General features: G+C 41.5%; 2 protein-coding genes across 2 annotated transcripts; both read right to left on the reverse strand.

The window, feature by feature from the left end:
- Positions 1 to 1,262: 1,262 nt before the first annotated feature.
- On the reverse strand, positions 1,263 to 9,900 carry slc43a2b (solute carrier family 43 member 2b; the record flags this gene model as incomplete). The annotated part of the gene is made up of 14 exons (XM_079238025.1): positions 1,263 to 1,424; positions 1,512 to 1,635; positions 1,766 to 1,839; positions 2,351 to 2,483; positions 2,660 to 2,792; positions 3,250 to 3,267; positions 3,418 to 3,561; positions 3,661 to 3,857; positions 4,349 to 4,482; positions 4,798 to 4,890; positions 6,891 to 6,967; positions 7,094 to 7,149; positions 7,294 to 7,591; positions 9,741 to 9,900. The coding sequence occupies 14 exons, from the start codon at positions 9,898 to 9,900 to the stop codon at positions 1,263 to 1,265; spliced, it is 1,803 nt and encodes a 600-aa protein (XP_079094151.1).
- A 2,713-nt stretch (positions 9,901 to 12,613) lies between these two features.
- On the reverse strand, positions 12,614 to 25,731 carry hephl1b (hephaestin-like 1b; the record flags this gene model as incomplete). The annotated part of the gene is made up of 20 exons (XM_079238024.1): positions 12,614 to 13,007; positions 13,615 to 13,632; positions 13,790 to 13,943; positions 14,664 to 14,803; positions 15,258 to 15,492; positions 15,630 to 15,736; positions 15,816 to 15,941; positions 16,164 to 16,303; positions 16,415 to 16,634; positions 17,025 to 17,237; positions 17,427 to 17,571; positions 17,935 to 18,140; positions 18,613 to 18,744; positions 18,876 to 19,015; positions 19,918 to 20,086; positions 20,710 to 20,964; positions 21,258 to 21,476; positions 22,260 to 22,472; positions 23,704 to 23,948; positions 25,562 to 25,731. The coding sequence occupies 20 exons, from the start codon at positions 25,729 to 25,731 to the stop codon at positions 12,925 to 12,927; spliced, it is 3,330 nt and encodes a 1,109-aa protein (XP_079094150.1). The 3' UTR covers positions 12,614 to 12,924.
- Between the last annotated feature and the right edge of the window lie 444 nt (positions 25,732 to 26,175).

The following is a 26,175-nucleotide window of genomic DNA, read 5'->3' on the forward strand; positions in this document are numbered from 1 at the left end:
CTACATTATCTTCAGCTGTAGAAGAAGGATCTCCATGCGAACAACAGTATACGGTCAGACATATGACACGTTGTCAGCACAGCATGATTTAAATACGGGATGAAAAGTGAACGTAAAATGAAATAAATACACGTAAGAAGGTAGGAGGAGCCCAAAATGAAAGTGGTACTATTTCTCGAGAGGCTTCAGGAGAGAAGTGCTGAAATGAGCTGTGTGATGTGTGTGTGTGTAATTTACTGTAAAGCGGTTAATAGGGTGTAAAGTGCTGAACAGTATGAATCATGATGATGAGTTTATGGATACACTGAATGGAGAACATGATGGGGAAACTATTTTCACTGATTTGTGTAAATCTTTTCTTTTACATAAAAGTATATTCACAAGGCAATCCTGGTAAACTTAACATATAAAAAAAAACTAAAGAAAGCAAGAAATAAAATAAATACTTCTAAACGTACATGAACATTGTGCTTTTAGCAAAACATACCGCAGCTAGATCGACGCCCCTCTTTCAAAATGTAGCCCTAAAAATGCTGACATTCATCCATATACGGTATATTCTAGGCTACAGCCATTTTAGACTATAATAAGATGTTAGCCTGGTAAAAAAAAGAAAACAATCCAGCCCCATAATCAATCATATTGAGTCTCTTTAAAACGTCAGCAATAAGGTTCTTCTCTCCTTCCTGTCGCTCATTAATGCCATGTAGTCCACACTTACCTTCCACCATCTATCAAAATCCAGTTGATGAATAGACCGGTAGCACCAAGTTATGGGATTTACAATCAGGATGATATAGCATCAACATACAAGACAATGACTAATAATGGTGAGGTCATTTTGAGGGTGACGTTTAGTAGTCTTGATGCTGTCGTAGGGAGGATGTTCATGAGCTAAACAAACTCTTCTTTTCTGTTCATTTGGGGAATATTAAAACAGTCCTATGTGGAACGGATTTGCGCTGATGGGAGGGAATAAAAAGAGAAGTCAGAGGATTTGGGGGAGATGCAGAGGGCTCATGCCTCTTTCCTTTCACAGTCTTCCCTCTTGTTTTTTCTTTTTCCCTCCGCGTTTCACTTTCTTCCTTAGCAACTGACACGTTTCTGTGACAACCGCAGCATCAGTTTATCTCGGTTCAGAGTTTGGAAAAATGACACAACAGTCTGTTTTTGTGTGTGCACTCGGGACCTATAACAATTACACAGTAGGTTTAAATGTCTTATTCTAAATAGTTGCTCCATTTCTCTGCATTGACTTTTATCTAGACGTAGGCCTCGGGGATGTCAGAGCCGTTGATTTTCATGTAGATCTTAGCGTTGTCCCTCTTTTGCTGTTGCTGTCTGTCAAGCGTCCGTCTGTAGCAGATCAGGTAGAGAGGCAGCAAGAAGCCCAGCATACTGAGACCAAAGAGTCCAATATTGACCTGCGGGATAACACCAGAATTAGCCACGTCCGATGGTTTGACTCTCGAGTTTTGGAGTGTGTGCATGTGTGTGTGTGCATTAAATACCCAGAATGGGTCTCCCTCCAAGGGTCCCATCATAGCCAGAAACAGGGGTTGCTGCAGTAGAGCAAACACAGCACTGACCAGAGACTGCATGCCTGTTAGACTTCCAAACTGCGAGGAGGGATACCTGCAGAGACAGAAGCAGTACATTTAGTTTCTCAGCTAGAAGCTGCATCCACATACAGGAGACAAAGGCGATGACGATGATGATGATGTGTTTGTGGGTGATGTGAGGTCAGAAGCACATTGAGACTTACACAGCAGCATAAAGGCCCCCAACCGCTGAGTGAAGGAATCCTCTCACCACAGTGTGTAAGACAAATGACACAATCTGTGGAAAAGATGAAAGTAGAAAAGTTTAATACTCATAATCATTTAGGTCATTACTGTCAGTCGGTTCATCAAGGTCTTAAAGGAATAGTTAGATGAGAAGATAAATACCACTCTCATGTTTATCCAATAAATATGAAGCTACAGCCAGCCACCGGTTAGCTTAGCTTAGCATAAAGACAGGAAACAGGGGAAAACAACTAGCATGGCTCTGTCCAAAGGTAAATCAACAGCCCCTTTAAAGCTTACCACTTAGTTTAATCTGTATCCAGTGCATGCTAAAATACAATAGCTGTCTCCTGGTCAGGCTAGCTTGTTCCCCTGTGTCCCGTTGCTACATTAATGGTAATGTAATAATACATTAACGGTATTTAGCAGTCACTATATAAATCAAAAAAAGGATTAAACTGAATAAAACACCACAAATGAACCAATAGGGTTAAAGTCCATTGTCTTGCTGAAGCACTTTGAAGGCCTGTTTGAATCTCTGACAGCTGAAGAGGACCACTCACCTGTACGGGGAGATTGGGCACCAGGCAAGTGATCCCAAATCCCACTAAGAGGATGTTTGTGAGGAGGAACGCTCGCAAGGCATTGGTCACCTTCTGGGTTTTTTTGTCTCTGCGCTTAATCTTTTTCTCTCCCCTTGTGGAAAATATAAAAAAGAGAGATCAGATTATACAGGCACTGGTATCGCAACTTTATTTCACAATAAAGGTTAATTTCGTGGTTGTATTCGTCAAATATACATTACATTGCCACAATGTCTGAAGCTATAAATGGTGAGGATTTGAGGCAGTCTAAGGCACAAGTTGACTCACTTGCTGCAGGGCTCCTTTTCCTCCTCTCCATCATCACAGTCCTTTAGCTTCCAGTCCATGATCTGACCAATCACAGGAGTGGTCATCAGGCAAAGCAGCTGCAGTATGCCGAAGATGGAGGAGTACAGACCCACTGAGAGAAGGGTCAGAAAAATGTAAGAAAAAAAGAAAAGAAAAACGTTCAATGAGTATTACAAATTGAGAACAAATAAGAAAGGAGAGGTTGTTCGAGGAAAGGCTAAAACTGTGACAGATAGTGAGGGGTCGGGACCTTTTTATATCTGGTTAATGATTATGGCGGTACAGATGATACAGGCACAAAGCTAGTTAATGAGTACAACAAATGGTACCTGGTGGTTTCAGGTTAAAGCTGAATGACAGCTGAATGACTCTATTATTAACATGGTGAATGGGCAAGGTCAAACAAAGGTCAAATGAAATAACAACACAAGCTATGAAAAAGCCAGGGAGTAGTGTTAGTGGATTTAGTACAGTATTGTGATGGCAAACCTACGACTAGAGGTTACATTCTAATTGTAGTTAATAATCTAATGCTTCAGCGATCTACTGATGCAAGCTTTTATTCTTACCGACTTCCATTCTTTCCACTGAAAATACAATTAAAACCCTTGTAAGTCAAGCTGCTTTTAAGTCATGAAACAACTTGATTCAGGGAAATAAAAATGAAACAATGAGGTTCATATTTGTCTCCGCACACAGATGGAAAGGCACTCAAAACAAAATGCAGAGCCACTGACCTATGTTGAGGTCTCCATCACTGAGCGACTCCAGAACGCTGTTCATGGCCCCCATGTAGAACAAGAGACGGAGCTGAGTGATGGACATGGTCACCAGACTGAGCAGGAAGATTGGGCTGATGATGGTTTTTAAGAATGACTGGGCTGCAGGGGAGAAACAGGAACGCAACAGAGGTAAACAACACGCATTAGGGCAAGAAGAGCACAAAGAAGGGATCAAAGAGGGGTTTTGAATTCTCTTACACTCTTCTTTTGTATTGCTCTTAATTTCCAGGTCCATGGTGGAGAGGCAGAGTTTGTTTCCGTCCTTAGTGGTCAGCTCCTTCTGCTTCAGGTTGTCGCCCACACTTAGACGACGTCCCACTGTGGTCACTTGGTTATAGAACTGCTTCCCTGTGATTTTATGGTCGAAGCCCAGCCAGCTGAACTTAATCTTCACGCTGAGAAAGCAGAGGAGATGAGGATGGAAAGAATAAAAGAGAATGTGAGTTGAAGAAAATGTGTGAGGGAGGACAGAGGTAAGTGACAAGGGAGAAGCTCATGGACAAATATAAATGTGTAAAAATAAATACAAAGTAATTATCAATAGAAAACAGTGACATACAGGAAACATGCATATGCCCTGCGTGAAAGTGTTTCACTGAACAAGCAAGTCAAAAGTGCGATTCTAATTAACAAGAATTTTCCACAGGGATGAGTACAGTTGACAATTGTGATCATCAGCAGACAGACCTTAACCTGCAGCATCAGCCTACACTGCACATTCTGCACATGTTACATAAGTATTTGTTAAACAGTGTCAATGGTGTTGAGTACTCCATATACTTTGGACCACATAGTTTACTAGCATGTCCTTTGGTTTATAAGTGAGCATACACATATGTGGGACTTTTACTGTCTGTACGCCACTGTGAATATCTATGGTACTAACCTGTAGTCCATGTCATCGGGTCCTGGGAAAGGCTCCATTGGCCAGTTCAAGAAGCAGTTCAAGAAGACCACTCCAGAACATGCAGCCCACACCACCAGGATAGTAATGAAAGATATGCCAAGGTCGTAGATCACCTGTACGCATCAGAACATGACCAATAAACACAAAAATCAGATGAGACAACAAACACCTGAAATCCGAATACAATGGAAGAAAGGTATGCTTCTGTCAAGACTACACAGTCCTCCAAATATGTTGGCTAAGAGTAGAAGCTAAATGTGGCTGCACATTGCATTCAGGAGGTAAAGCAGTTCATGCGAAATACAATAATTTGGCAAATAATTCTAGGACAAAAAAAAAGATTCATATGGGGAGAGGCGAAAAAACTGGTTACTTATAGTGTCCGTACAGGTGTGTAGATGTGTGCAGGCTGATTCAGTGTGTGTTACCTTGACACCAGGGAAAGTGACAGCAGAAGAGGCATAGGAGCCAATCATCAGGGCGATGAAGGTGGAACGGAGGTCCCCAAACATGTTAGGGAGCTAGAGGGAAAAAAAAGGAGACAGGAAAAGAGACATCATCACAGCTTGTCCTTTTGTACTCGCGATGTCATTGTATAAGCAAAATCAGAGACATTACATTGTGTATATAAGTATAAAGGTTAAACCATCCTCTGCCAAGATCATGGTGATCTCAGCTGCAGAGTAGCTGCTCGAGGACAGATTGGGGACACTATGAGGATGGGGCCTTTTGACATTGAGGTCAAAGTGGACAGTGGGAACCAATTAGCAAGCAGACATTAGAGGAACTGAAACCCAACTAAGTGACATGGAACACGAGTAACAGCAATATAAAACAGCATGACACACGTCCACCACACGACATAAACGCAACAGGGTGACAGAGGTGAGGGGACATTTCCTCTTTTACATGCTTTACTCCCATTTGAGTACTGAGAAATGATAGCTGGAAGGAGAAACAGGAGAGACAGTGGGTGGCAAAGCATCCAGATATAAAGGCTGTTTTCAAGAGACTGGACAACAACAAGCACATTCAATTACATAAGACTGGGGGAAGCTGAGGAAGAGGTATATGTTTGTGTGTGTACTAAATTGAGTATTGAGTATGCATTTTGAAGCACCGAGCATTTCATTGCAGTCTCACAAAGATAATCTGGAGAGAAAAATGTCTCTAATAGGGGTTTAAACATAACAAACATTAGTGGTTGAAAGGGAAAGGTGACCTGACAACCGCTGAGGGACGCTGAGTATTACCCGACACCTGTCAGCTGAGACTGAATGCCTGTATGATGCGGTCATGATCAAAGAGTCAAGGAGCACCATATAGGCTAATGATTAACCCAACATTGAGTGTTTCAAGTATTGCATATCAGGTTGTGGGGGAGATGGAGCCAAAGGTGGTTTCAGTGTAAGATGTGGTTTAATGCACAGACTCTTGGGCCTCCAATACAAAAGAGCAAACAAAGCCATATGTTATGGTTTTACTACATCACTGACAACAACAACCAATGATAGATTTAGGTAGATGCAACCACATGGAAGATGTACTTCACCGTAACAGCCTGTGGTGGTATAGAAAAGGGACATTCATTGGGAGATTTACTGGAATAGAGGCACTTTCTAGTGAACAGCATCACCATGGTACGGCCCAGGACTCCTGTGAGTCCCGTAAGACTGTACTGATGACAAGGGGATGGAACAGTGAGAGGAAGAACAGCAGGGAAAGAATGCAAATGAATGGTGAGGGGTGGATCCTGCTAGTCCGAAAGAGCATCAGTTGTTTTGTCCTCGTGCATTTTTGGCTCCGTGGCTCAATCTTAAGGGGCAACTCCACATTTTTTACATATCAAAGTATGTTTACAGATATTAGATATGTCAAAAATAAGTTTAATTGCAGAAAATTGGTTTGGGGCTGAAGACTACATGAATGAAACAAATAATCTGGGGGTGTGGAGTTAGAAAGAAGTGAACTTAATACTTAATACTTCCCTGTGAACACAAAATAAGGAACTCTAACCGGCAAAGCATGCTGCACAGCAGCTTTAACTTGAAGCCTTATTATTCACTTCTGACAGGAATGCTGCACTGCTACTTTTTACGTGATGGGTGTCTTTTTTGTGTATGTACATTACAGTGTGTGCATGTGTTTGTGAAAAAAAAGAAAGACAGAGCGATGAGCAGCTCCAACACCCAGCAGTTGCTATGATGTTCTTGCTGAAGCACAATAATAGATGCAGCAGAAAGTGATAATGAACCATCGAGTAACTCCCTCTCTCCCAATAAACCCTCTCCACCCCCCTCCTGTTAGGAACACAGAGTGCAGTGTAAGAAGCCAGAAAAACAGAATGCCAGACAAGAGGGGAGGAGAGTGTGAGCAGGCAAGGAGCCAGCAAACTATTATAACAGGGCACTAACAGCCACACAAAGACCTATGATAGAAAATATACATCTGGACAAACATTATGCAGTGGGTGCAGAGGCTCTGCAGCAGGAGAAGAACATGTAACCGGGCACAAACTTACTGTGAGAGAGGTGAAGGTCATGCACATGCCCCCAAAGCCATTAAATGTCAGGGCAATGAAGATAAGGACAGAGAGTTCTGCAAAGGACACAGATGTTAGCTTACACCTGACTCCGTCAACAACCAGACTATAGTACATTGTTTCAAATACAGTAAAAAAACAAAAAACAAAGATAGACATGAGAACTCTTCAGGCCAACTCACCATTTGGATTGTAGGATCCATAAGCAATGAGTAGACAGGACAATCCAAAACACGTGCTGGAAATACATGAGGATGACAATTTAAGTTGAAGCCTATTTCTGCCAGTTTCTTAAAGAGTTCACATATTCCAAAACAACAGAAGTGTTGACAAAAATGAAAGGAAGTAACATCGCAGCTGGATTCTTGTCTCCTTTGCTTACCTGCCCAGCAGACGTAGCTTGCGAGGCCCATATTTATCCATGACGATCCCCAGTGGCAGTGTGATGGCCGAGAGCAGGAAGGAGCCCACTGTGAACGCCAGGTTCAGCATCTCATCCTGTTCTTTACAAATCAGCCAGCCGTTCATCCTCAGGGGCCCATCCATAGGAACCAGGGGCCTCATCTCCACTCCGTCACCCAGACCAACCATGCCAACCTCACTTTCATAGTAGTCAGCATATTCATTGGATGTCGGCGTTGCTAGGGGTAAGGATAGATTGTAGCTGGAACTGTTGAAGCCTGGAGAACAAGATTACAGAAGGTAAACGATGAGTCGTGTGAGTGGAAAACTGCAAGTCTAATTTAGTCTTACTAGTACACAAAAATATCATCCAGAAAGGTTGAGTGCCGTGAATAATCACATGACTGTGTTAAGATGAGTTCAGCTGGGTGCTCCTGTAAATGGTTTAATGCATGGGAACCTGTGTCTCTTCTTGGCACACAGAGGAAATCTGGAGGCGCCTGTTCTGCTTATTCACAGGGTCTTGATATGTTAACACATCGTGGCTACATGTGCACTGAACATGTGCTTGTTATAACTAGAAACCTATGTGTAGCATCATATAAGGGGCAGAAGCAAATCATTATTGGAAACCAACCTGTAGACCCACAGAAAGCCAACTGTCCTTGACTGAGATGGTATTTGGATTTGATTAGTAAGTTAGAAAGCATGCAGGGATAAAATGTGATAAGCTGGCACTGGCAATAAACTTCACATTATCATCAGAGCCTGCACGGCGATAAAGGTACAAAAGTCCAGGAAAAGGCCATGTGATGGAGAAAGGGAAGCGGCAGTTTGAGAATTTATTCCCGCCTCCCGACATCTTCGTAGTCACGGGAGGCAAGTACACCATGACACGCTTCATAACAAAGTGTCAAAGTCTACTTCAGGAAAGCAGATCATACAAGTATTTGTCTGTGCGTGCACATAATACTTGTTGTTATTTTGGCTTGAGTTGAAAGAAGATCGGATTGGACAGGATGCTAACAAACTAACAGACTGTAACGATCTTTGTTTCTCTTCCGTGGTGACTCATGACCACTGACGCACCCACATAAGATACAGCTTTCATCATTCCTCAAATATGTCTGCTGCATGTGCACAAAAGCCTAATCTGCTGCATCATCATCATCATCATCTTGTTTTAACTGTGAACCTCACCAGTTGTCTGAATTATACTATTCATCACTTTTCTATCAGTCTTCTCCTCCCTTCCTGTCCTTTATCAGTGGACTTTCAACTTCCATATAACCAGTCATAAAGTCTATCCATCTATCACATGTCACATGCCTGAAAAGAGCTGAGCTGGTGCTCCGGTCCTCTCTCTCTTACATCATCAAAGAGAGATAAGACGGCTGCGGAAGCTCTCCAGGAAGTCACCCCTCAGGCGCAGATGCTCATTTGCTCCTTTAGCGGTGAGTCTGCTTCTCGCCTCACAGCTGACATGACTGGAATAATCCTTGAGTAATTGTTAGGTTCATGGTCAAATGTTAGGCTACTACTATGATGCTAAATAATTTTAAATATCAAACAAGACACATAATCACTTACAAATACAGATTAATAGGAAGACTGTTGGAAATACATCCTCCTACAATCATCAGCCAGATAATTGTGTAATCTCACTAGTTAGAGGGGGAAACTGAATCCAACCAATAGTTTAGTGTCTGGACATGGGGCACGACACATTGTCACCAGAAGTCCAAAGGATAAGTGTGGCCTGATTCCTCCCTTTAGTTCACTTTTCCTTACTCTCGTCTATAAGACCTGACTGGGGCCACTGTGTGCATCCATTCCACCTTTGTACTTAAAAACACAAAGCACCTCCCTGACTTTGCTCAAAGTGAGGGATGAGGAGAAAAAGAGTAGACGGAGGAGCGAGGGCAAAAGGACAGCTGATGTAGTCCGTCACTGGTTTATCAGATCCCTCTCAATCAGTCTGCTGCCAGGACTTCAATTTAGTTGGAGCCGCTGAAAGTTAAAGCTCTCAAAGGGGCAAGTAGAGTGTTTACGAGAAACTGGAGCCTTATACTCTTAAACTTTGGACCATTTTGTCAACTTGAAAACCTGCTCTCTCTTTAATTTAACTGGTCAGGTTTAATCTCCTGAGTCCCGAAACACCTTTTCTTCTCAGAGAATAGAGGAGGCAAAAAAGGCAGCGGTGTTAAGTTACATCTATTGAATAAAAACTTGCTCCCTTTGCCGGAATTCACAATGCCTCATCACCAATCCTACTTTTAATAGCTCATTGTAGTGCATTACAGGAAGAAAGAGTTCAGCGCCTCATGAAGACAGATGCTCAAGACTATTTGCTTTTCCTCAAGAGCAATCATCATCAGGGCAAATTAAGGCAAAGTTGTGGGAAGCATAATGGAACAAATGACTCACCTTCTTCGTTGCAAAGGTAGGAGTAGAAGCCTTCGGACTTGAGCATGATGAGGAGCGATCCCCATCCCAGCAGCACGGCGGAGAAGAGCAGATTCTCAATGATAGAAGTCACTGCCATCCACCAGCGCCTGGCGAACGCCGTGGCCAGTGTCGGAGGCATGGTTGAGGGATATAAATTAGGGAGAGAGGGACGAAGAAGCAGAGGAGAGAAGTGTAGAGTGTAGATCAAGAGAGACCACAAGAGAGGAAGCGAAAGCACAGAGAGAGCCTCCCCGACTGACGCTCAGGATGAAGGATCACTGAGCACTTATCTGTGAAGGGAAAGGCACAAGAAGAGGGGGGAGTTTTTTTAGCCTATCACTGTAGTTACAGAAGGACAGGAAGGTCCAGTTTTTAGAATATCACAAGATAAAAAAACATTCAACTTTGAACCTAACTGAAGATAGCTAAGGAATTTAAACTGTGATATCTGAAGATCACAACTTTTTTTGATTAATTGAAAGGCTCCCTTAGCCCACAGGTAGCAGTTCCTACAACAAATGGCGAATGATTAACTCTCCTGCTAGTACAAAGCTCATAGCATCACTCTGCTGTAGCAGGGACAAAGAGCTTACATCACATCATGGGCCCTAATAACTTAAGCATCCGTCGTGACATCACAGAGATTCTGCTGTTCTAAACTGGTCTAAACTGGACTCTCAGTGAAAAATTGGTCTTTCTCCCTGCTCCCTCACTCTATGGCCCCTCTCGCTCACTGCACAAAAACTAAAATGTCTCAGGGCCATCCAACCGCAACTTTCCTCTGCAATTACTGTGGTGCATCCAAAACAGAAAGGAGCTGCCAGACAAACCATAAACTAATCAGCTCACACAACCTCTCTCTCTCTCTCTCTCTCTCTCTCTCTCTCTCTCTCTCTCTCTCTCTCTCTCTCTCTCTCTCTCTCTCTATCTCTCTCTCTCTCTCTCTACTGTACATCTCACCCACACACAATCTGCTCCACCAGTATGATAAAATTGGCTGTAGATCACATGGAAAATAAAAAATCTAGACAACATATTATAACCATGCAGGGATAGCCTCTTGCTGTATATCTTTTGTCTCATTTAATTAAATAACATGTTTCTACAATGCTATTCAATACAAAAGTAAATTACAGGTATATAACATGTGCAGACTAATTACAAACGTCCTTACCTCTCCAGGCTGTAAGCAGACACCATGCAGCTCCAAACAATGAGCAGTTACTTGTGAAAAGCTACATTTATACAGCCAGGCTCTTCACGTGGCGCCTCCTACTGACCATTGACTGCTTGTGTCTGCACCTCGACCAACCAGCGCTCGACAACATTGTTTGATCTATAATAATTGAGTATTGAATGGGAGTCTGTTCGGAGGCCGATAGACAATATTTTTCTAATTATTTGAATGGTACAGCAAAAAACAATCTGTATTAATAATAATAATAATTATAGTTTGATTTGATCAAAGTCATTGTGCAATGTGAAAGCGTGAGTATAAACAAATGAATCAAGCCAAACAAAGTCTGGTAGAAAAACATAATGGACTTCTGTAGATAAGGGTGCATGGCGTCTATCAATAGTTGGCTGCGTCAATACAATATTGATAGGGAGGAAGACTGGAGCAGGGACTCCCGTGTTTGTTTCAGTTGCGTAAATAAAGTGTTTACGTGTGCTGTTTACCAAGATGTGATCTGCTGAAGTTGCAAAAACACACACACACACACACACACACACACACACACACACACACACACACACACACACACACACACACACACACACACACACACTGAAACAGTTGACTGATTTAACACATTGCCCATGAATGATTGAATAAGATCATTTCTGTATTCTATAATGTGATACTGCATTATTATTTAAACGTGCTGTAGTCGTTTCTCAACACCTCACGTGATGACAATTTGCATGATCAACAATGTGGCTGCTGACTGTCATACAATGCAACAGAAACTCTGTGAAGTTCCGTTTCAATAGTCTATTTTCATTGTTCGATTGCGCCCCATCGTAGAGACATTAGTCCGCAGTCCAGGAATTGACGTCACATTTGCTCATCTTAGACTTAAAAAAATCATTTTGACTCCCTATTAGTAAGTTAACATCCGGTATGTTTCAAAGTGGGGGTTATCATCAGTCAAAACATGTTATCCAGGTTGTCCACCCGCAGTGCACTATGCTGTGTGATCTAACTAATCAATATGCAAAGCAGTCACTGAGTGACCAACAGTTCCGCTAACGGAATAAACACTGATTTGGTCATTTGGGCTGTTATATTGATCAATGTCTCAGATTAAAAGTTTGGAATTCAAATTATGTTAATATCTGGCAGCCTGAGAACCCTTTTGGGTTGATGGGGCATTTGATCAATCACATGGGTTAATCAATCAAACTGTCTGAGTATCAGCCATTAAATGATCAACTGATCTCACTGAGCGATAAGTGGACGATTCCCTGATTGCCATTCTTTACAAAACACACCCATAACATGCAGTACAGTGTTTATTTACTGCACTTTATCAAAAGGATTCATTGATCTGATCCTTAACATTTTACAGGATGCCACGGATTTAAAAGACAGGATTGAGTTGTCCGATTTAGCTACCAAAATAAACTGAAAAATACTCCAATTAAAAATGATGTATATTGTTAGTCTTAATGGGACACTTGAAATGAAAGGATGTCCTAAAAGCTACAAAAGAGTTGCCACACACACACACACACACACACACACACACACGTTATCGTTCATCTGTTCTCTTGACAACTTGTAGGAATTAACGCCACCTTGTGGTTGAAGGTGGGGTTAACACGTGAAAGAATAATCACAATACGGTTGAATAAATGTTTTTATTGCACATTCATAACTGGAATAAAAATGTTGGGACAGCAACACTTTGCAAAAACTAACAACATCAAACACAGTACAACATAGAAACAACTCATAAATATAAAATGCTCTTTTGTAGTCCGAAGAAATATCATATTTTTCAACTTTATACATGATTGTAAAGCCATTGATATATTTGGACTAGTCTGATCATTGCTTGATATTTACATACATGAGCTCCATTAATAACACAGGCAGTGATTTTGTCCCTGGATTTGTTGTCAGTGCATTAATGTCACAGTTGTGAGAGTCCCTTCATCAGTGCAGGCCACCCCCTACAGCCATGAGACCAAGAGCCAGCGAGAGCAGCAGTGTCTTCATGGAGCCTTCAGTTCCTGGCGCTGCAACAGGAAAGACGCAGAGGGAGGGGGAAGTAAATTATGAAACACTTTACAGCCAGGACATCTTATCACATGTAAATGCACAGCCAAAAGATAACCCCTGTGTCTTTGCATTCCTCATTTAGGGATGTATACAATGTTACAGGATCTCTAATATTCATCTATACTGGCCTGGAAGCACCAATACAATGAATTTCATCCATATCAAAATTCATGTCATCAAGAATGTATCTGCTGCATTAAACATCTTACAACAGTGCCACAGCTCTAAAGGAATGTCTAACCCAAATGATAATTCCTTTTCCGATACCCAATACCAACTAAGCAAACATAGATAACATTTGACAAAACATTCCACATCCATGACATCACAGCAGAAACAAAGAAAGTCCAATAACTGGTGTCTGTGCTTATAACAAATTACAAAACAATAATAATTTAACATTGACCAAAACTAATGCAAGCGGGATGACTACTCAACTTAACCAAGTTTCAAAGTAATCTAACCAATGACGAAGAGTGACCAACATATTTAAAATATCAACGCAGTAGTGATATACTGTGGTACTTTTTGATAATTTGAAGTGTTGGTAAAAACAAATCTTACCATGTGAGGAGGACTTTTCTGGAATTGAAAAAGAAAGAAAAGTGAGTTGTCAGACAAACCCTCTTCAATGGATCTTCAGATTCATGCACATACGGACGTTATGTTAACACACATGCGCATGTGAGTGAGACAGAAGCACGTATTATTTACACAATCACAACACATGCATACGCACCAAAGATGGTGAAAGTGGTCTCCATGCCAGCCTGGATGTGGTCAGTGACGTGACAGTGGAGCAACCAAGTCCCCGGGTTTCCAGCAACCATCTCCACAGTCTGGAAAATCCCGGGGAAAAGATCAAAGACGTCTGCGCGGTGCACACGGTCCGTCTAACGCACACAGTACATACAACACAACACAGGGGGAACAGAGAAATATAAAGATGCACAAATTGAAATCCACACACGAAATGAAGACACCTACAAATGACAAGGCAGCACAAACCTTCACCCCTGCCCCCTTCTTTCTTTCCACAAAATGTACCAAAACACTGGCGACAAGGAAGATCTTGGGTAGATCATAATGAATCAATATGAAACAATTTGAATCATACCCTCCAACCTAAAAAGGAAATGTGGATGAATTGACACCAAACACTATTACTAAGCTTGCTTACAATACGTTTTTTCAAGACATATGGAAACCATAAAGTGCATCTTTCGATAGATGGGAAAAACAACGCTGATTGGAAATACTATTGACGCTTTCAGCCCATAGATAATTCATGAACACTGATTGGTTTGGGATATACTCAAACAAATTGCTCCCAAATATAAACCACTGACTGGACTGAAAACAAGTAAAACGAAATTAAACATACAAAATATTGAAAATGATCTCTGCGCATTCTGCTTCCCAAAAATGCAAAGCATTAAAGAACAGCTTACACTCAAGGCACATTACAGATGTAGCACCTTACCGCACGTTTCAGACATTGACAACACCCAAAATCAGAATTTCTACACTGTGTGAATACAGTATGGAAGATCTGGGACATTTGAAAGATCTGTAATATTTGTATATGCATATAATTTGCCTTTAGGGGTTACCTTGTAGGTAAAAGTCTCAGCGTGAAAGTGAACAGTGTGCATGTCCACTTCGTTGCCCATGCCCAGTAGATACCAGTCAACTTTCTGGCCCCTGATCATCACCAGTCCATGGAGGTTACCATAAAGTTGACCATTGATCCCTTCAATAGACACGTTCACACAGAGATTACCACACAATCATCACAGAGGATCAGACAGAGGCATGCAGACACATCAGACTTCCCCTAGATGTTAGGTTCAAGGATGTCCATTGGATTATGTGATCTTGCGTTTAAGCATTTGTTAATAATACATCATTAAATGTTTTATTTATCTTATTATACTTTACATATATTATGTTTGAGTCTGTGTGAGTTCCATGGTTTCCCTTGTGGACAATAAAGATAAAGTATAAACATATCAATGGTTTTACTGTCAGTTCTACACTGTATTCTCCATACTTTTCTATTTTCCATTTTTTATGTTCAATTCCATCCCAATCCTTTTCTTGCTGGGATGAACCCATTTTTCTCACGAGGATCAATACATTTCTTTAATGAATAAAAGACACTTTTAATCTCCATGCCTCCCACCTCCTCTCTTCTTTTCTCTCACCGTGCATCATGTTACTCTCCATGAAGTCTTCGTCCGGATTGAAGGTATCCGGGTCGACGCCAAGGTATGTTCTGATGTTGTCGTCCAAGTACCATGACTGGTTTTCATCATGCACCATAAAGAGCAGAGCAAATTCCTTCTCCACGTCAACCCTCTGTCTGTCGGGCCCGTCACCACGCTGCAGAGTCCCAGGCCTGCATATCACCAGAGGCCCCAGAAGACCACTGTACAGATCCTGAACAATAACACATGAACTCTATTATAAACATCCACACTCCAACTCCGACCTAAACATACCCATTGAATTCATTCTTCTTATATTCAACACTGTGATATATGTGCTTCCGTGTGACTGTCACAGGGCATATGTACCCTAATGAAGTCAACGTTGGAGTAGTAGGCATAAGAGATGCAGTTAGGATCCGAGACCCCTGGACCAGAGCTTTGAGGAACATCCCACGTGAGCTCAAGTATGTGGCCTAGAGGCGAGAGAACATTAAACCTTTTGTGAGAAAACAGCTTACATTTTAAATATTTTTTTGATGATATGATTCTCACCAGGTTGGACAGGAACGTGAGCGCCACTGGCCTTCACTCCATGTGCGCTAATAGAGTATGGACGGCTGGCCTTGTTCTTGAATGTGATCACAATCTGCTCTCCTGTCTCTGCTTTGATTATTGGACCTACAGGAGGAGAAAAACACGTTATTGTAAATTATTTTATGTTAAACTTCGGAAAACAACTTGACAGGGAGAATGCTCATTTACAATTATGCCAAAGTATACAAACAATAAGTGGAGAGACAAATACAATAATAATAAAAAAGAAAGACTACATGGTTATATAAATATACAAACACATACATAATAAAAAAATCTTCACATCATAAAGAGCACTAATCTTACCCATAATTCCCAAGTGCTGTTGTTTGGCCTGTCGTTCCTTCTGAACTCTGAAGGTGTCATCAGTGTATTCTCTATATACCACCTTCTTGTAACGCGAGCCAATTCTGTTTTCCCCTTTCCCCACAAATATATTGCCTGGACTGGGAGACATGTACCAATTTGCTTCCATTAACAAACAGTAATATGTTTTGCCACTAATCACAGGCTCCGGCACAGAAATACATCATCCTACAATTATCTTACTCACACACCTGTTCTCCCGTGAGGCGTGGTGTTTCTCCAGCTCCCAGTCTCTTTCTGGTGAGAAGTCCCACTCTATTTCTTCAGCACTAATAAAATACTGCACAATCTTGGTCGGCCCTCCTGAGTGTGTGAGCTTCAATTTGTGATGCGGGCAGAAGTTTACTCGGTACTGCTGCCTCATGCCAGCTGAGTAGTGATCTGTTACTCTGCAGCTCACCTCATACAGGCCTGAACGGGGGATGAGAAAAGGTTAAGCATTTGGACATATATATGTGTTTATGGCTTAGCTGCAGACATTTGCAGCTGAAACACACACATCGACTCAGTATTTGCTCTGTGGCTCCCTGAATTGGTTTATTTGGGAGGGTTGTACTTCTCATTTCTTGCTTTGCAAATTGCTGCAAAAGTCTGCATATTTATGCTTGAACATGTAGACTGCATATTATCACACCATTTCTCTGTTTTTATTTGACGTCTTCAGTGTAGTTTACCACTTCATCTTTGTTCGTATTTGGACTTCCATACTTGTCTTTTTTTATATTGTAGCGTTAACCATCTTACTAGCACATGTACAATTTGTGTTTGTATTCGAGGGTGTGTGTGTGTGTGTGTACTAACCAGGAGTGCTTGGCTGCATAAAGGCAGTCGCAGTGGTGTGAGGGAACAGGCTGATAGTGTCACGTGTTGTGCCCTGCTTCTTGAAGGTGTTACCCTCGAAATAAACACCATGGATGTCCACCTCTGTACCTAGCCCAAAAGTGTACCACCTAACTTTGTCCCCGGCACACATCTCCAGTCCATGAAGGTTCCCATACATGCGTCCGTTTACAGCTGGTGTCAAAGGGAAGATTAAGACAGAAAAGGACAGAGACAACAAGACAACAATTAAGAAATGCCAGAAATGGCACTACAAATATTGTATTTATGATATGGAGTTATAATCAGTATCAATCAAACAATATTTAAATAAAATACACAAAGTGAGGTAAAACTATACACTTTGCCAGACACATTGATTACCATGCATCAAATTGCTCTCCTCAAAGTCTTCGTCTTCTGGATGTGTCTTGGTGCTGCCAAACATCTCGATATTTTCATCCAAATACCAGCTCATGTTTTCATCCATGACAGAAAACAGAAGGAAGAATTCTCTATCCAAACCCTTCTGTAAAACAAGGCACACACAGTAACAGTGAGGACGTACATGGCGGGGTTTCATTGCAGTTGCCGTCAACAGCATGAATTTTAAATAAAGGATCGTTTTAAATAAAAATGTCAATGTCGGCCTTTTAAAGATGTCAATTGTTTTGTTGTTACAATCAACTATATTATCTTTAGCTCAGTGTACTTTGTTGTTATCTGATCTGCGGTTACTCAATTTGCTGAGAGATAAAATCCCAATAGTTATTTTTTCTGATCACATTTGTATTGATTTTCTAGATATGCAAAATCGCAATAATGCTAAAAAGATTATTCCTTGCATTTCTCTGTGAGAGAAAGTGTGTATGACTGGATAATAAAGCAGCACCTGGGTTCCGTTCTCCTCCAGCGTTCCCTTCTTGCACACGAGCAGAGGTCCCACTAATCCAGAGTTGGTGTCTGAGGCGGGATCAGTTGCGGAGTAGTACAGGTAGGGGATACAGGGAGAATCAGATGACGACGGCCCTTCTAGCACCTGCCAGGTGTAGGTGAAGTTCTCCCCTGGACCGATGTGGGAGCCTGGCTTGTCAATGCCTACAGCAAGGCACACAAAGAAAACTAACTGTTTGTTTTATATAGGCGTTTTGCTGTGAAACTCTATGCCTATAAATTGAGCCTGGAAAAAGTTTTTCAATTTTCAACATTAGTTTTTTTCAGAAATACAAACTGCAGATATTCTCATCCCTTCGTAATAAACCTTTCATTATGAATTCATACAGTAAGTACAGCGGATAATCATCATTTGAGTTTTTGGTCTTTGTTCAAATGAACTTAATTCACTAGTCTAGCCCTAACATTAGAAGCACAGATAGAACAAATGCCTTTGTCAACCTGAAATGATAACAATCACCTATAGCTCCCGTTTATAGAATACGGTTTCATGAATCCTCTCCCCTTATTATAGCTCCCGTTTATAGAATACGGTTTTATGAATCCTCTCCCCTTAGAGTTAACCAGAGTTAATAAAACAATGTAATGATGGCAATGCAACTGGTTGCTTCCTCACCGTCCTCATAGCTGATTCCCTGGAAGCGTTTATCATAGTGGAGGCCATGAGGCTGTATGCTATAGTTTCTATCAGCTTTATTCAGGAATGTCACTCTAAGAGTGTCTCCTTCTTCTGCCCTCAGGACTGGACCTGGACAAATACAAAAACATTGGAACCAGACAAGAGTATTTAGGAGTAAGACAAGAGTACCAGAAAAATATATATATATAGATCGAATATATTTGGCAAATCTGTAACTTTGCTAAAAAGGGAGGCCTTACCCAAGATTCCTAAGTGTTGAGAATAAGGGGTTGGGGGCTTTGTGACGGTGAAGGTATTGTCTGTGTACTCTACGTAGATCACTTTCATGTAGTCGCCGCCGAGCCGCCCCCCATCTCTTCCAAAAAAAACCTCAGCTGCACTGTGAGAGGAAGTGGTGGGGTGTGTGTGGGAGGAAAGATATGAAGCACAAGGTACTGTAAGTGAAAGGAACAGAGAACTACTGATATGCAATGAATATGTGGCCTGGATGAAAGAGCAATCTCTAATTTCCTTTTACAGACAAAGTGAGCACAGCAAACAGCTGACCAGTCAGGGGGTGGGGACACAATGTGTCAGGTCAGGAACCATAACAGAGACACAATAACAACTGAGTCACTGCATCACATGCGTTTACTTTAGACGACCAGTTCACGTATAATCAACCCTGAGCAGAGGCCAAACATACAGACAGGCAACTTTCTTCAGAGGTTCATCCTTTAATAAAATAGTGATTATCTCGTCACTAAGCTCCCGAGATGCCTTCTCCAAAACTACTGAGGTTGTACTTTCTAGATGCAAAAAATGACTGATACATATTAGCCTGGCAAAAAAGAAACCACAGGAACTATTCTGTGTTAAGAGCCTGGAGATATTTGATCGATATCTTAGCATTCTACTACAGATATTTGGTCCAGTTATGTCTTATAGTGGCCTTACAAAAAAGTAAGACATGTTTTCAGTTTGTTCAGAAAATGCAAACTTAAGGATTCAAAGCACTATTGGAACATAACAACAGGCTTGTCTATAAAACTGTACATGTTTGGTGACAACTATGTGCAGTACAACTGATGTATTGGGCTAAATGTATCAGCTAAATGAGCCAAATGGACATAATCCCTGATAAACTAAATAGTTGGGAGAAAGCTAGCATGAAACCACGTGTACACAGCTCACTGTGTGTTTGGTCCAAACGTCAGTAGAGTTTTGCGTTATATAGCTGTTACAATTGATTAGGTTGATGCAGCAGTATGACACTGCTAATTTGATAAGGTGTCTGCCCACCTGTCGGCTTCAGTCAGGGATACGTTATTAATCAGATCCCTTCCTGAGGGACCATAGCTCCACTGGACTTTCTTTGCTGCCAGGTAGTAGTTCCTCACAACGCCACCCATCATTGTAGAGCCGGCTTTACTGCCGCATGCCTTCACTTCATAAAACGCCTGCATCCCAGCTAGAATAGACAAAAAGAGACACACGCACGGACATTATATAGACCATATTTCCAATGCACAAAGTTAACGTTTGTAGAGAAACTGGGCCTTGAGAGGCTCAGGAAATTGTATTGTCTGAAACTTGATAACTCTAAAAGGGTCAGATTTAATAGCCTATAAAAACAATTCTATTCCAGGCCTCAGTTATCAGATTACTTCCTATCTTTTCCTTGAGCACACCAGACACTGACAGGACACAGCAACTGTAAAACAAGCAAAGGTGTGATTTGTATAGTATATTTGTGTATGTTTCTTTAAAGTCCCAGAGATACAAATGGGCTATTATGGTATGCCTGGTAAGAAGGAAGGAATTTCACAAGTGTAAGCATTATTTATATTATTTATAATGTTGAAGTATGGCTCACTCAGTTCTTATTTCCCTAGACTTTAGACAGCCTTAAATTAAAAGTCCTGACGTGTTTAGAGTAGAAATACAAGCTCTGCTGAGGGAAGACTCGTGACATCCCATTGACAAAAGTATAGAGGTGCACCGCACAAAAAATGCATTCCTCACGTCATCAATTCTGCACAATTTGAGCATACACATGAGGTCACACAGAGGTCAAAATGTCAGGTGCCCTACCCTGCAAGTGGTCATTAACCTGGCAGGTCAGCAACCACTTTCCTGCTGCTTTTGGGACCATCTCAGCGGTCGCAAACGTGGCAGGGAACAGGCTGAGGACGTCAGTGCGGTGGCCACGGTCCAACAGTGTATTCCCATGGAAAAAGGCAGAATGAATGTCCACCTCGTTACCCATGCCAAACAAATGCCAGGCCACTGCGCGGTGCTGGCATAATGTGATTCCAGGCAGGTTACTAAACATATAGCCATTAATAGCTGTCACCCAGAGAAAAACACAGACAGAGATTAGGGGAAAGGACAAACAGAACAAACCCTCTTTTATGCACTTTGTAGAAGCAATTTGAGGTAATGACTAACTCACACAACAGTCAATTAGTCAATTAAAGCATGCAGTGGCAATGGAACACAGGGGAGGTGGGAAAGGAAGAAAACTGAGATAATCAGTTCACAATTTTGTGAAAAACAGTACAATAAATAGTATTTTTGTTGTCAACCAACTTTATATGTGCGTTTTCAGATGAATACAATCTGAGAAAGATCTCTCTCACCGTGCATCAGGTTTGACTCCTCAAAATCTGGGTCTTCCCGGTTGACACCGGCTGGATCAGAGCAGTTTTGAATGTTGTCCTCCAGGTACCAACTTAGGTTTTCATCCACCACGTTGAACATCAGGAAGACATCCTGGTCCACATCATTTCGGGCAAACTCTACAACAGACTCCAGCTTTGCCTGACCCCGGATTGGATTGTTAGTCTCCTTCAAGATTCCTGTGCTCATAGAGAAAGATAAAACATAGAGTAAGGTGCAGGATGAATATGTTAAATATTTATACAGTCAAGCCCAGCTAAAGGAACATGTCATCTTTTTTTTCTACCATCTCATCATTCCATTCTATTATCCAAACCACTTATCCTATTTAAGGCCGCTGGAGCCGATTCCAGCTGACATTGGGCAAAGGCAGTGTACACCCTGGACAGGTCGCCAGTTTATAACAGGGCACACATAGAGACAGACAACCATTCAAACTCACACCTACAGGCAATTTAGACTCTCCAATTAACCTAAGTTGCATGTCTTTGGACTGTGGGAGGAAGCCGGAGAGAACACATGCTGCCACGGGGGGAACATGCAAACTCCACACAGAAGGATCATCTGGGGTCAGGGACCGAACCCCGGCCCCTCTTGCTGTGAGGTGACAGTGCTAGCCACTGCACGGTGCAGCCCATCTCAACATTCATTGGATAATAATAAGTTGTGAGTGTGGGGGAATTCCCTCTGTGGCTTCCCACTACATTTGTATTCTTATGAAGCTTTCTTTTGTTGGCATCGTTTCATTGTAGTCATTAAGGGCTTAAGACTAGGGAACGTTGGTGTAATTGACTTTTTAAGCATGGATGTGAAGAGGCCTGGTGACTGTAGCTATAATTAAGGAACATTCAAATAAATTACAATTGGTATATATAAATAAACAGACAATATACAGACACATCATTTGAAACTTTTCTTCCGATGTAAAATCAGTAAGATTAAATAGTCACATATCTTCATACCTTTCTTGCAGGTGAGCAGAGCTCCGATAAGTCCTGAGGCGATTTCTTTGGGGGCATTCAAGTGAGAGTGGTAGACCCATGTCAGGCAGTTGGCATCGTCATCTGTGGGGGCAAATTCTGGTCTGACCTCCCAGCGGTAAGTGTAGCTGCCCCCGGGAGGAACAGAGTCATCCTCCTTTAGCTTGTTTGATGTCCCATCTGGATACAGCGCCCCTGGTAGACAAATAGAAGATGTTTATGCTGAGCCCACTCTGTTTCCTCTGAAGTTTGGAGAGCTGTTTTCACTTTAGGTCAGTAGAAAGCAATGCTCTTGTCTCAACAAGCACATTTCTTTGACTTCACTGTTCAAAACGCAAAATGTGAGAGTGCATGAATGATGTAGAACATAATAATGAAGATGTAGAACATAATAAGCACTAATTAAATAATTAAACTGCAAATAGGTTTGATAAGCATTCTTTAATGGAGGTTTCCCAAGTCTAGGCCATACTCATTTCCTCTATGGGTCTTATCTCTGCTAAACTTTCAGCCTCTACGTGTATAAGTGATATATGAACACAAATGACCTCAGTCTTGGTAATAGATGTCACGGGGTACACTGACCTCTGTCCCAATCTGCACCCGTCACATGACGTGGTTTAATGCACATTGGTTAATTTTTTTTTTACCAATTTTATGTCTTGATGTGTTGACACCACTCCCCTTCTCCTCTATCTATCCCTTCATCTTGCTCCCTTCTGGCCCAATTTGCTATTTATAAATATCAGCCGTCACTGTATAGAAATGTTCTGTATGGCTCAATGACAGATTGATGTGAATTGCTTAATAAAGCAGTACATGCATCTGTGTTAAGCGGGCAAAGAAAATGTTAGTTTCTGTTCCTGTCTTTCTCTGGAATTTTAGAAGCACAATGCATCTCGCCTGATGAGCGGGGGATGGGGGCCTGTTGCACAACAAAGAGATGCAAAGTTCAAAATACTACCCATGTAGAAAAAAAGACCATATTTGTCACCCAGTTATCGAAACTGCTGCGTCACTTTTTGTAATCTCACACAGGCCATACTGGACTCATCTAATCCGTATCACATTTGTTAGTCCTTTCATTTTATCAGTCTCTCAGCACTTGTTGCGTGAGTCAGCACCACAACGGTCAGACTCACTTCTTAATTCTGAATCCCCATTGCTGTCATAACATATATAGTTGTAAACCATTAGTACACAAATGGACAAACTGCTATTCATTTTACAAGGAAATCCATTCAGTATATTATTAAATATTAGAAGTTGTCTTATTATTACAGCAACTGTTTGGTAACCGTTTGTATAAACAGGTGTTCCTTTCCATCTGAGTTGTATCATAATCGATTAATTGATTCTGCACGGCTTTCTGTGTGTGAATACAGTGTATCTCTACATGTAGGGTTGGTATTATGTAACACTATACCCTCTGAATTCTTCTCATAGAAAACTCCATGAGGATGCATAGAGTAGCTCCTGGTCGCAAAGTTCTTCAGGTGGACCACAATAACTTCATCAACCTCAGCTCGCAGTATCGGCCCCAGGAAGCCCAGCCAGGCCGGTCGGGGGGCCCGGCGGCTGTACGTGGCATCTGTATACTGAATGAACATGGCCTTCTTATAAACACTGCCAATATGGTGGGGTCCTCTTTTCAGAAATATAGATGCATGCCTGAGACAGAAGTGGAGACAGAGAAGTGGTTAAACAGAAGGAAGAGTAAGAGGCATAAGAGAAAGCGACTGACACTTATCCTAATTTGTTGGCCATTTCTTCAGGTCAAATTTAGGCTATTGTAGAATACAGATTACACAATGACATGCAGTTTTATCTCCTTATAATGTAACGTGAATCTTTTGGCAAAAAAAGAAGGATAAATAAATAATATACATTTGCTGTCTTTAAATACAAGTGAGAAGCACAAAATCCACATGTTGAAATGACATGGCACCACCAAGACAACAGCACAGCTGCGCAACCGTTTGTTATCAATACAAAAAGTAGAATAACTATTTAAAAAAGGAGCAAAGTGCCAATATGGCAAAAAGTGTGATGCCATTTAAGTGCACTCTACGATCTCACAAAAGGCTGTGATTTATCTTGAGATTATTTAGCACTATTGCCGATAACAGATTTTACATCATTATGAAACACATGAAGGTGATGAATCCCTTCAAAGTAGATGTAATGCAGCAGAACAAATTGCATCTGCTTGCAGCGCTCCAACAATTAGACTTGTCATTATAGTGATTGCACGTTTCTGTGGGCTAATAACGTGTTACTGGAGCTGTAGCAAACAGTTTGCTTCTGTATATCCAGCCCATAACCAAAACAACAGGGAGGATGAAAATAATAACGTTTACTGTATTCACAAATGGGTCGTTCTGACAACCTTCTGATATTAGGAGCAGAACAATTTAGTGCTAATGTGTGACACATAGCTATTTTTATATGATTGTGCAGGTGTGCTTCTTTCAGTATTGGTGAGATTTGAGACAATCATCTCTCGGTTGCATTGTATGCACCTTTGTTATTGAAATGCAATGTAACTGCATCAAGGTTATAGGAAAACACATCACATCATGGTTTTCCATTGGCTGATATTAGATATTTTAATGACAGGCTACATATGAGAGCCACCAAATGGATGAAGTAGTAGAAATGTCAAATAGGAGGAACAAATAGAGAATATGATATCTGGAGAAGATACAAAATATTGGTCAATGTAAGCTAAAATAGCTTGTTTGAGTACAACCAATGATTCTGCTGCGCATGTGTATTTGACATTGTGACACTGAGTTTATAAGTCAGGAGATTCCATCATTATGCAAGGGTGCAAGCAACACTTTCCAGTTTTGTATTTATTACATCTTTCTGTTTATTCTTAAAGCTGGTAACCTCTATATAAAATAACAGTACTGGTTCTGTGATGCAATTTACTCTCCATGAGAGACAGCTTTGTGTGTTTCCTGCCCAGTGTTACACTTTGTAACGGAAACCTCCAATCTCATTCTCTGTTAGTCACATCATCTTTCCTGTGCATCTGCCAGACTACCAGCAGAGCACACACCACTATACTTCTGAGGTCCATGACACTGTCACACCCTGACAAGATGGCATTTTATTTTGTGTTTTAAAAAGTATATTATAATCACCATAGATAAACTCAACACCCGATGTGTGTGTGTGTGTGTGTGTGTGATATGAAGAAACTGCGGTGGCATTTAAGTGCACTCACAATCTGTAACCTGCATTCTCTAAATAACTTGACTGCATTAACAACTCACTCATCATTTCCGACGTCTTGCCCGTTAATCAGATTTTTCCCACTTGGTGCGTAATCCCAATAGTCCTCAATGATCCCCACATAGTAAACTCTCTCCCTGCTTCGCCCTTCCGCACCGGAGGAGAGAAGGAACAACAAACAGCTCGCAAACAGCTCCAAAGTCCGCGCCATGTTCAGCTGATAGCTCCGCCAGATGCAGGGCTGAGTGTTATGCGGATTTTGGTTCAAGAGGAGCAAGTGGAAACCTCCGTTGACTCATCCGTGCAAACGCGTATGAGCAGTGTGCTTTGGGGCTGCCGCACTTATGAAACTCTGAAGGAAAACAGTCGGCCTATTCAGGCAGAGCGCGACCCCGGTGTTACCGCCTCCTGTGGTATCAGAGTACAGGGATAATAAACACTCATGTTCTCGCGTTAATTGTTATAAAACGTTATTGAGATTGCCTGCTGGGAAATTAAGGTAATTGATCCACTTATGTCAAAATGCAGACTCGTGTACCGTGGGGCGTCGTAATTATGTCAACTTTCCAGAGGTCATGATCGTTAGTTGGTTCAGCTAGTGGATATCAAATTGTTTAGTTTGGAATCATGAATCAACTTTTTGTCACCACTTTCT

Source organism: Taurulus bubalis, assembly GCF_910589615.1.
Source record: "Taurulus bubalis genome assembly, chromosome: 2".
Lineage (NCBI taxonomy): Eukaryota > Metazoa > Chordata > Actinopteri > Perciformes > Cottidae > Taurulus > Taurulus bubalis.